Below are 10,181 nucleotides of genomic sequence, written 5' to 3' on the forward strand. Positions count from 1 at the left end.
GCCACGTTATGCTCCATTATTGTAAAACAAAGATAAATATCACAGTTATCAAACTAGTTGAAAATGCTTATGATTGCTAATTAAAAACATTGATAGACTGAAATATTGAAAATTGACGGAATAATCTTAACTGTAAAATACTGTATGTTCAGAGTCCTCTTACGGACATATGTACAAAACAAACGCATGCAAACAATCAGCTGATCCTCTGGATTTTTGGACGACGCCTCTCAGTGGTTGCATTTAGCAAAATCATTTTGGCGGGAAAGCAAAACTGTTCAATCTATACTCTGTAATATGTGGGGAACACTGCGTGCCGTTGTCTTTTTACTTCTTCAACTTGCAACAAATGTTGCAAATAAAAAATATGTTTTACATTGAAATGGAAATTAAATTATATTTTACCTATTCCTGATCTAATTATAAATTATTCAACCAATGATAATATTAAAATTAAAAAATAAAATTATTACTGCCATCATGCGTTAAACAAGTTCAGTATTTTATGGTTTCTATTAATTTATTAATTATTACTCATCTGGCTGTTTCGATTGGGGCTATTCAGTATCTTGACGATGATAATTCTGGCAACACTGATTCCGACTCTTCGTTGTTCATTCCCACATCCAGCAAATGATCAATAAATGGAGAACGCGAGAAATTCTTAACGTAATGGTGGATGCTCCCCATGCATCTTAAGTCAAGCCACTGGAAGATTGTCTTCATTAAATGGCCTGCATTATATGAGCAGTTTTAGATTATAAGTGTTCGATGTTTAAACACTTTATAACAACACTACTGTCAGTGGATGATGAAACTAAACACCAATACAACAAAGCTGTGATCGTTCGATCTAAGGAACGGTTCCACAACTGGACGTTTTTTTGTGGCCTCAAAATAGATTCCTTTTGCTCATCCACCTGTGCTTTGACAATCCTCCATGATAAACGTTAACCTAAATTTTGTTATTATTTTATTTACCTCTAATATAGTTGATTTAGCAATTCCTACAAGGAATTAGTACAGCAAAAGTAGATCATGTGCAAGTAGTGCACCTGGTACAGCAATACCTAATTTGTCTCATCTTGTGAGTAGACATTAATTTATCCTAAGTCGTCTGGCAATCCTATTTGCGGCTCCAATCTTAGGATATTCAGAGATAAGCTATTAACTAATCTCCAAAGACCGACAATTAAATGCATTTAATGTATGACTCATGCCCAGTAAAACTACAATGCACAAAAGAATAGATGTATTTTGAACTTTCTGGTACAGTTGAGGGGCTCCTCACAGTAGAACTGCTGATTTGGAAATAATACTTTTGTTGTCAGTTTATGCTGCTCCTTCACTGAACTTCCAAACGTTGGCAGCAGGATGTCTGCCAGTATTTTACAGAATGTTACAAGGAGCTATTCTTGGAATGTTACTAGTCTCTGTGGTGAAGAAGGACTGGAGGTTTGGAATGCTGGAAGGAACGACATTGGACTTTGCTTTCAGCAGCTTTTTTTGGATATACCAGTTTTAGGTATTGTTTTTTCACCATAAAACCATTGAGGGGGGAATAAGAGTAAGAGTTAGCTTCTAAAATTACGTGTAATTTATCGTTGAAACCGCCGTTCTATATAAAACTGTAGGGTCATTCTTATGGTCTATTAGATCGTCTTAAGTCCTATTTGAATAATACAAAAAAGAACTTACATGAAAGGATATTCTGTACATTTTTATGGAGTTATTCGATGGTTGCCACAAAACTATGTTACCCCTCAAAATTAATATTCAATTTTTCACTTTCGTAACTATGATTTTTTACACCGATTTCGTGTAATTTTACTAATCTTATTCGTTCTGACGAAACTGCCGAAGAACTAGAATTCTTTATTATCCAACAGATAAGTTTGACTTACCTTACCCTACTTAAGTACTTTGCAACTGCATAATTATAGAGGGTGTCCCGTAAGCACATGATCAAAAGGGTTCTGCGATATTCTTTGAGATCGTTTTTGAGTGGAAAGTAAAGCAAAAAAAGTTCAGTCAAAACTAAAGAACCACATTTTTTTACAAATTCCCTAATCTTCAGAGGAGTGGAGGTGACGAGATTTCCAAATAATCTGTTATAAACTTTCGTTAATTCTGTTAATTTTTTGATAGAAAATTATTTGATTTTTGTTCCAAATTCAAAGTTGGAAAGCAGTTTGAAAATTTTTTAGAAATCGACGAAGGATTCGAAATTTATTTCATAATTTTTCGCGAAAAATACCTTAAGATTGTCAGCATTTTTAAGTAAAACTAGAAAATTGAGCATTTAGAAAAAAAATTTTAAGACATTTAAAAAATATGATTAATTAATGTCCTTAAAAATAAATCTAAAACCAGGAAAAAAAAGTCATCAACATTTTCCCAGCAACGGAACTGAGTTATTGCGCCGGTGCGTTGGGTTGGCGCACCAAGCCACTTGCGCAGCACTGCGCCTACTCCTAAAAGTTCGCAGAGTTACCCAGGCCTAGTAACAAGTTACTGGGATTAATATAGTTATTTTCGTACTTATAGAAAATGGCAATTCAGATGAAAAATGTGTAAAAAATTGTGAAAATTATGAAAACTTAAACAGTGTAAATCATATTCATACATAGTAATGTATGTGTGTTTTTATTTTTTAATCGTTAAACTGTTTAGTGAACAAAAAACCATGCACTAAAGTGGTGTTGAAATAAATTTAGGTGTTTTTATATATTTTATAAAAACTCCGATTTTATTTTTGCCGTGTTTATTAAAAATGATCCTGGAGTTTTATTGTTAGTGTTTGAAGCAATATTCTAGTGGCATCTGTATAAATATGTAGGAACGCACGAAATTATAGACCGTGGAACCTTGAAATGTCTCTTTCTATCTACAAATGTATATTGGATTTATAAATTACATTTGTTTGCAAAGCCCACAAATAAAAATTTAATAGCAAAAGATAAGCGAGCTGTTTGGTCATCAGACACCATTTATAACCACTCTTTCGGGGAAAACACATTCTTAGGGAAATCATTTCTGGGACATTTACAACTTCCTACCAACGCAAACAAACTCATAATATGATTCTCTTAACCGTCTATGCGCTTCCATAAAAATAAATTTGTTTTTCAATTGAAATGCTCCAAATTTGTACAATTACGATCATCGCACCATAAAACATGATTAAAAATTTGTTATAACAGTGCAGGACGATGAAAAAAATGCAGGTTCATATTAACAAAATAATAAATGAGCTGATAAAGGAACGTAAAAACATCGTCGTATCTGAAAGTTCAAAAAATATTTTAATCACAAAGAACACAGTAACTGTATTATCAATATTTTGCGTACATTTGTTAGCGTTCATCATTGCCTTCATTTAACCCCCTCAATTTTTTTATTGTTACCGTTATAAAAACCCTAATGTATCAGACTTTTTAGGAACAGTGATGGCTTTATTTTTTTTTAATCTACATTTTTGCACATTTAATTTTTTTACTTGTTCTGACACTTTTTAATGCTATATTTTTTTGAATGATTGGAAGTTTGCACACATACCGAAGGAGACCAGTCCAGCTCTGTATATACTTAGATAGTTAAAACACACTTCTCTATTTTATAACTAAAAATTATAATATAGCGCAACGTGCCTTTGTTCCTCGAAGAGCGAACTCTGTACAGCTGGTTAAATTAATATTCCAGTTGATTTTAAGTTAATGTGCCATTTCATTATAAAATGTTTAAACCTTTACTTACTATTTCAGCTCTTTTAGCGCTCTGTTCAAGCTATTATATAGGAAGGGGGGATCGTTTGGTGGCTAGGGGAAGGCCCCAACTTCTAGCCATATATTTGCGTTGTTTGTTGACTCTAATATTAGCATGTTTGCCCTTGTTGCAAATATATGTGTTCAGGTGAGTGCTTAAATTCACATTTGAGATGTGCAGACTTATCGCTGCAATGAATTGAATCTTATAAATTTGGGTATTTTAGATATAAAACATTGGAAAATATACCTCAGATTGCTTATTTTCTGAGCGCCGTCCAGGGATTTGCATGGTTGGTCCATTTCTTCTACAATGTGAGCTTGAGGACCAAATTGGGCAAAAGTCCTCGAGGGCCCATGATAATATGTGTCTTATGGTAGCTATTGCCGGAAAAGTTTAAAAATTTTACCATGAAACTGCCCTTTTAGGTCCCTAATACTCGTTTTAACGGTCATTTCTATGAGGAGCCATTTACTGGTTTTAAAAAACGATCCACATCCCGTATACAGCAAGTTCTTAGCGTACGGAATGAGCGTGTGTTATTTGATAATCCAACTTTTTTACGCTCTATCTTTAATACCAGGCGAGGGACATACAACTGAGCTAAATTTCCTTAATACTTACACGGAGGTTCGCTCCTTTGAAACCTTATTATCGAGCTTCAACTAAACGCGGAGTGTATTTCAGATAGGAGAAAATCAACCGCTTTTACATGGCAGTGCGTATGGTCGATTTCATGAAGATGGAGATCCCCAATATTTGGGAATTGCAATGGAGAATGTAACATGGTTGTCGAAATTGTTATTTGCATGGGTGGAACCGTTGATGCAGAAGGGCGTACAAGGTTTATTGAGACCGCAAGTAGACAATTTCCGAAACAGTAATAAAAACTTTTAGGGCGCTTAAAAACGGCCGACGATTTGTATGATTTGCCTCTATCTTTAAACTGTACCGCAATTATTGGCAAATTAGACAGGGCGTTAGGGAAAGATATCCCAACTAGAACAAACATTCAACGAACTGATGATAGTAAGTTAGTGAAATGCGCCATTTGTGAAATTTGATRAATTYCCCGAAACTTAGTTATTAATGSTKTTCTTTTTGTTTAAAWATCTGTTGCTTAAAATGAAGTAATGGGATTTTCAACGAGTTTGGGAATCGTGTCTCCATCTGCTAATACGCTTGTATCAACCGCATATTGCCTTAGTTGAGAATTGGGAGTTTTAYTTTCCATGTTGTCATTTATCAAAAGTCTTAGGGATTTTTGMGAAAAACCGCGTCTGCATACATATTTATCTGTCTATTGTTTTAGTATGAACGCGATCACTCAAGAGAGCGATTTCTGATGCCACCGAATTCCATATTTTTCGATTTCGATTCAGACTTTCAAATGCGTTTGAAATTGTTTTTCCATTACAATTCTTTTCGGCTAATTTTGTTAAAATAATGCTCAAAAATAGATTTTTGTTTCATTAATTGAGAACAATTATTGCCAATCAACTTATGAAAACTTTCGATTTTTGCTAACAAAGGAGTGCAACTTATATTATTATCAATCTGAAAAAAATAAACAAGATTCTAGACCAGTTTATGATCTCGTACAGACTCCTATAAAGAGAGTTTTATGCAAAAATAAATGCTCAAATTGCAACTATCACACCCTGCATATTTTTTACTTTAATATATTGATCGCCAGTATAAACATTTTTGAGCCCATCAAGTGTTGGCTTGGCGCTTGTGTAAAAATAACGTTAATTTGTAGGCATACAAGAGTTGCAACTTGTAGTAGAAGAAGTCGAGGTGCAGAGGCGCGATTTTAAATTGTTTAAGGCACTACATAAGGTGTTTTGGAAGGAGTTTTACAGTGTAGGAATTCTGAGACTTATTGCTGATTTGGCCGGGTTTGCTGGCCCAATGCTTTTAAACAGGTACATTTGCTGAAAAGTGTTTTGCACTCTTCCACAGTAGTTAATTGCTGTCTCTTGCAGGTTGATTAACTTTATTGAAGATAAAAAAGAGAATATTTCATGGGGCTATTTATACGCTGCTGGACTGTTGAGCACTGCTTTAATTGGTAACTTCTAACAATCATTTAACGTCCCAATCAGGAATTTTTGCTGTTTTTTAAAGGGGCTTTATGTGACTGCCATTTCAATTTCCTGATCGCCAAAGTGGGCTACCGCATGAGATCCTCAATAGTGACTCTCATTTACAAGAAAACACTGAGTGTGAACGCCGCTACATTAAATAGCCGATTTTCAATTGGCGAGATAGTGAACTTCATGTCCACTGATACTGATCGAATAGTGAATTCCTGTCCCAGTTTCCACTCACTTTGGAGCATCCCGTTCCAGGTAAGTAGTTTAAATTATATCTTAAAAACTGGCCGTCCCAAATCACGCAACATCAAAGTAATCGCTCAACAGCCGAACGAAATATCCACTCACAATTCACGTCGAGATCATCCACTTTCCAGCCAATAAACCACGGAAAAACAAACCAAATTTATATAATGGGCGCCATTTGTATGCCTTATCACGCTATCTGGGCCATCCATATAGTTTTCCCGCATTTCCACGCAGTTTTGCTCGAAAGTTTTTCCCATTTTTCCAACATCATAACATATAAATCGTTACGAAAAACTTCTGTTCATGCTTCTTTAATACCGGAAGTTTGTACGACTGGCTTAATTTATCGCGATTTTGCCGACTAAAGTTTTAGGCCGTTTTCCGAATATTTCATCTTTGTTTTTTTTTCGTTTCGATCTCGGTGACCTAGTTCGTGCTGTTAATCTCATAAGAGCAGGGATTTGTTTGAATGGGACGTCTTAAGAGTAAAGTAAATTCGCTTAAGTATTGAGGAGCGGCAGCAAAATGCGATTTTTTATTGGCAAATTATTCATGGTTTTGGTTAATGGGAGATTTTTTTAGCTTGTAGTCACTTTGTATCTGCTCTACAGCCAAGTGGGCCTGGCTTTCCTAGCTGGTGTAATTTTCAGTGTGATCTTAATCCCCATAAACAAAATGATCGCAAGCAAGATCGGAGATTTGAGCACGAAATTAATGCAGGAAAAAGATGGAAGGGTGAAACTAATCACCGAAGTTCTGCGGGGCATTCGAGCTGTTAAGCTTTATGTGTGGGAGGCACACTTTGTGCGGCAGATATCGCGTACGTATTTTTCCTCCACAAAACTAATCTCTACTCTCGCCGTTTAGATTAGTTTTCAGTGAATTATCGAGCGAAGCTCTAATTGCGTGTGTAAAACAATGGAATTTGTACTTTATGTCTTGTTAGTGCAAATTTAATCCGGATTAAGGTATTAAAATGTGCTGCTAACGCAAACTGGGATTAGAGGTGTGCTCCCAAGCGAAGCCCGCAATTTCGCAATCTATTGAAATATTGATTATCTTCTACCGGTTCAAGCACCTTTTTATTAGCATCCAATCGGAGCGTTCTAAATATTTAAACGCATCTCTAGGTATCAGGTCCCAAGAACTCAAGTACCTGAAGGGCAGGAAATATCTGGACGCGTTTTGCGTCTACTTTTGGGCAACAACGCCCGTAGTTATCTGCATCCTAATATTTGTTACTTATGTGCTGATGGGCAACAAATTAACTGCAGCAACAGTATTCACATCAGTAGCTTTACTCAATATGCTCATTTCCCCACTCAACGCTTTTCCGTGGGTGCTCAACGGTATGATGGAGGCATGGGTGTCGATTAAGAGGATTCAAGCCTTGCTCCAGGTGGGCCTTGGCCAAATAAACCCTGCGGTTTAATCTAAAAAAATCCTGTAAAAGGTTCCAGATTTGGATCTTCACGCTTACTATTCGCCTCTTCCGGATAGTTCGTACGACGTCGTCTTGAGGGAGGCCGGGTTCAATTATGGCAAAGACCTTACGGCAGAGGAAAGAGTGAAGCTTCACGGAAGACCCCCGCAGAAATCTTTAAAAGGAAAAGGCAATGGGAAAAATAAAAGTGTTAGCAAGCAAGTGGCCTTTGCTAGTCCTGGTACCAGCAGCAGCAGCCATGAAGCTGATCGGTTTTATTTAAAGGGGCTCAATTTGAAAATTAGAAAGGTAAGTTGGGTAATGGAGATTTCTCTCGCCTTTGTCTGCCTATGAAAATTATGAACTAATATGGAATTCGAGCTGTTTTATTTCCCTGATCATTAGGTGTTTGGCTCACGCAGGATGTTTTTACAGGGTGTTTATTTAGGTTTGCCGTTCTCAACTGCAACATTGTTTGCGTAAGGTTGAAAAGTCAGGGTGATTATGAAACTGATTGAATATTTTTATGTTGAGCAACTACACTGTATAGAAAATTCAAATTTGTTAGTAGACTATTTATTGGTCAAAGTTTATATTCGTCTGTGCGCAACACCGGGTAGTGCAGACAGAAAAAAAGTATATAGAATTATAGCGTCATGGCTTCTGAGTAATGTTGATCTTTAATCGTGTGTTTATCTTTAGCCATTCGAGAGATAGATATTCATTTTTTATGAGCGGTCAAGGAGATTGACAACATAAACAGAGCTATCAACTTGTAATGAAATGTTGTTCGCACAGCCCCAGCACCAAAGGGGTGGTGGGACAGGTTCGTATCTATATCGTATTTTGAGTGGCGATTTTTTGAAACTCTTCCGTAAGTCTGAAAACGAAGATAGTTTTCCATCGAATCCCAGAAACTCAGAAAAATCCCGATTCGAATGCGGGTTGTTTGTGAAGTCGGTTTAATTTTTATCTTTATAAGGAAAGAAAGGGCAGATGCCCATCTGACTTCAATTTTGAGTGGCAAATTTTTCAAAATTTCCCTTCAGTGAGTCTGAAAGCGGAGACAAAGTTTTCCATCGAATTCCAGAAATTCATGAAAATCCCCATTCGAATGCAAGTTTTGTTTGTGAAATCGGGTTAATTTTTCTCTTTACAAGGAAACTAAGAGCAGGTCTGTATCTGGCTTATATTTTAGGTGGCTATTTTTTTTCTTTTTCTTGTTAGGAAGTCTCAAAGCGGAGACAAAGTTTTCCATCGAATCTCAGAAATTCAGGAAAATCCCTATTCGAATGCGAGTTTTTGTGAAGTCGGGTTATTTTTTCTCTTTATAAGGAAATAACGAACAGGTGCGTATGTCAGTTAAATTTTAAGTGACTATTTTCAAAATTTTCTTGTTAGGAAGTCTAGAAGCGAAGACAAGGTTTTCGAACGAATCCCAAAAATTCAGGAAAATCGCGTTTCGAATGCAAGTTTTTTGTGGAATAGGGTGATTTTTTCTCTTTATAAGGAAAGAAAGGGCACTTCCGTATCTTGCTTCAATTTTGAGTGGACATTTTTTGAAAATTTATTCCGTGAATCTTAAAACGAAAACAGTTTTCCATCGAATCCCAGAAATTCAGGAAAATGGCGTTTCGATTGCAAGGTTTTTGGTGGAATAGGGTGAATTTTTCTCGATAGAAGCGAAGCAACAACAGGTCCGAATCTGGCTTCAATTTAGAGTGGCAATTTTTTGAAAATTTCCTTTCAGTAAGTCTGAAAGCGAAGACAAAGTTTTCCATCGAATCCCAAAAATTCACGAAAATCCCGATTCGAATGCAAGTTTTTTTCTGAAATCGAGTAAATTTATCTCTTCATTAGGAAAGCAAGAGGAGGTCCGTAAATCGTTTAAATTTTGTCTGGCTATTTTTTTTTATTTTCTTGTTAGGAAGTCTCGAAGCGGAGCAAAGTTTTCCATCGAGTTCCAGAAATTCAAGAAAATCCCTATTCCAATGCGAGTTTTTTTGTGAAATCGGGTTATTTTTTCTCTTTATAAGGAAAGAAAGGCCAGGTCTGCATCTGGCTTCGATTTTGAGTGGGGAATTTTTGAAAGTTTATCTTCAGCGAATATGAACGCGGAGACAAAGTTTTCCATCGAATCCCAGATATGCAGGAAACTCCGGATTGGAATGCTAGTTTTTTGTGGAATCGGGTAGACTTTTCTCTTTATCAGGAAAGCAAGAACAGGTCCGTATCTCCCTTAAATTTTGAGTGGCTATTTTTTTAAATTTTATTGTTAGGAACACCCACTCGAATGCAAGTTTTTTTTGTGAAATAGCGCGAGGTTTTCTCGCCAGGCGAAAACAACGTTGTTTTTAATTTTCAATCAAACAACAAAAATTCGGGAAAGCCCTGATTGGAATGCAAATGTTTTTGTAAAATAGAGCAAAGTTTTTTCTTCATAACGAATGCAAAGGCAAGTTCGTATCAGGGTCCAGTCATTAGCGCTGATTTTTTGAAAAATTTCCGACATGAGGTCTCACCTCAATTATCTAGATCTTTAAATTTTAGACTTAATTTCAATCAAATGCCAAACAGCCACCAGCCCCAGCACAAATAAAAATAAATAGTATATACTTTCCTGACTGTGTTTCAATTCCAAATCA

At 36.1% G+C, this 10,181-nt stretch overlaps 1 protein-coding gene across 5 annotated transcripts in view; it reads left to right on the forward strand.

Annotated features, from left to right (window-relative positions):
- Positions 1 to 650: 650 nt before the first annotated feature.
- LOC109533740 (ATP-binding cassette sub-family C member 10-like) overlaps positions 651 to 10,181 on the forward strand; it is a 19,900-nt gene continuing 10,369 nt past the window's right edge. The window contains exons 1-13 of one of the 5 annotated variants that reach the window (XM_048663894.1): positions 652 to 1,269; positions 1,332 to 1,525; positions 3,765 to 3,912; positions 3,992 to 4,141; positions 4,194 to 4,395; positions 4,453 to 4,609; positions 4,663 to 4,794; positions 5,528 to 5,693; positions 5,754 to 5,839; positions 5,896 to 6,119; positions 6,696 to 6,933; positions 7,244 to 7,512; positions 7,567 to 7,845. In XM_048663894.1, the coding sequence (XP_048519851.1) occupies positions 1,375 to 1,525; positions 3,765 to 3,912; positions 3,992 to 4,141; positions 4,194 to 4,395; positions 4,453 to 4,609; positions 4,663 to 4,794; positions 5,528 to 5,693; positions 5,754 to 5,839; positions 5,896 to 6,119; positions 6,696 to 6,933; positions 7,244 to 7,512; positions 7,567 to 7,845 (2,202 nt within the window). In that variant the 5' untranslated portion in view covers positions 652 to 1,269; positions 1,332 to 1,374. The other 4 variants (XM_048663900.1, XM_048663889.1, XM_048663888.1 and 1 more) reach the window with 4 other exon arrangements.

This window comes from Dendroctonus ponderosae, unplaced genomic scaffold (genome assembly GCF_020466585.1).
Source record: "Dendroctonus ponderosae isolate FM_Combo_2020 unplaced genomic scaffold, Dpon_F_20191213v2 Dpon_F_20191213_1, whole genome shotgun sequence".
NCBI lineage: Eukaryota > Metazoa > Arthropoda > Insecta > Coleoptera > Curculionidae > Dendroctonus > Dendroctonus ponderosae.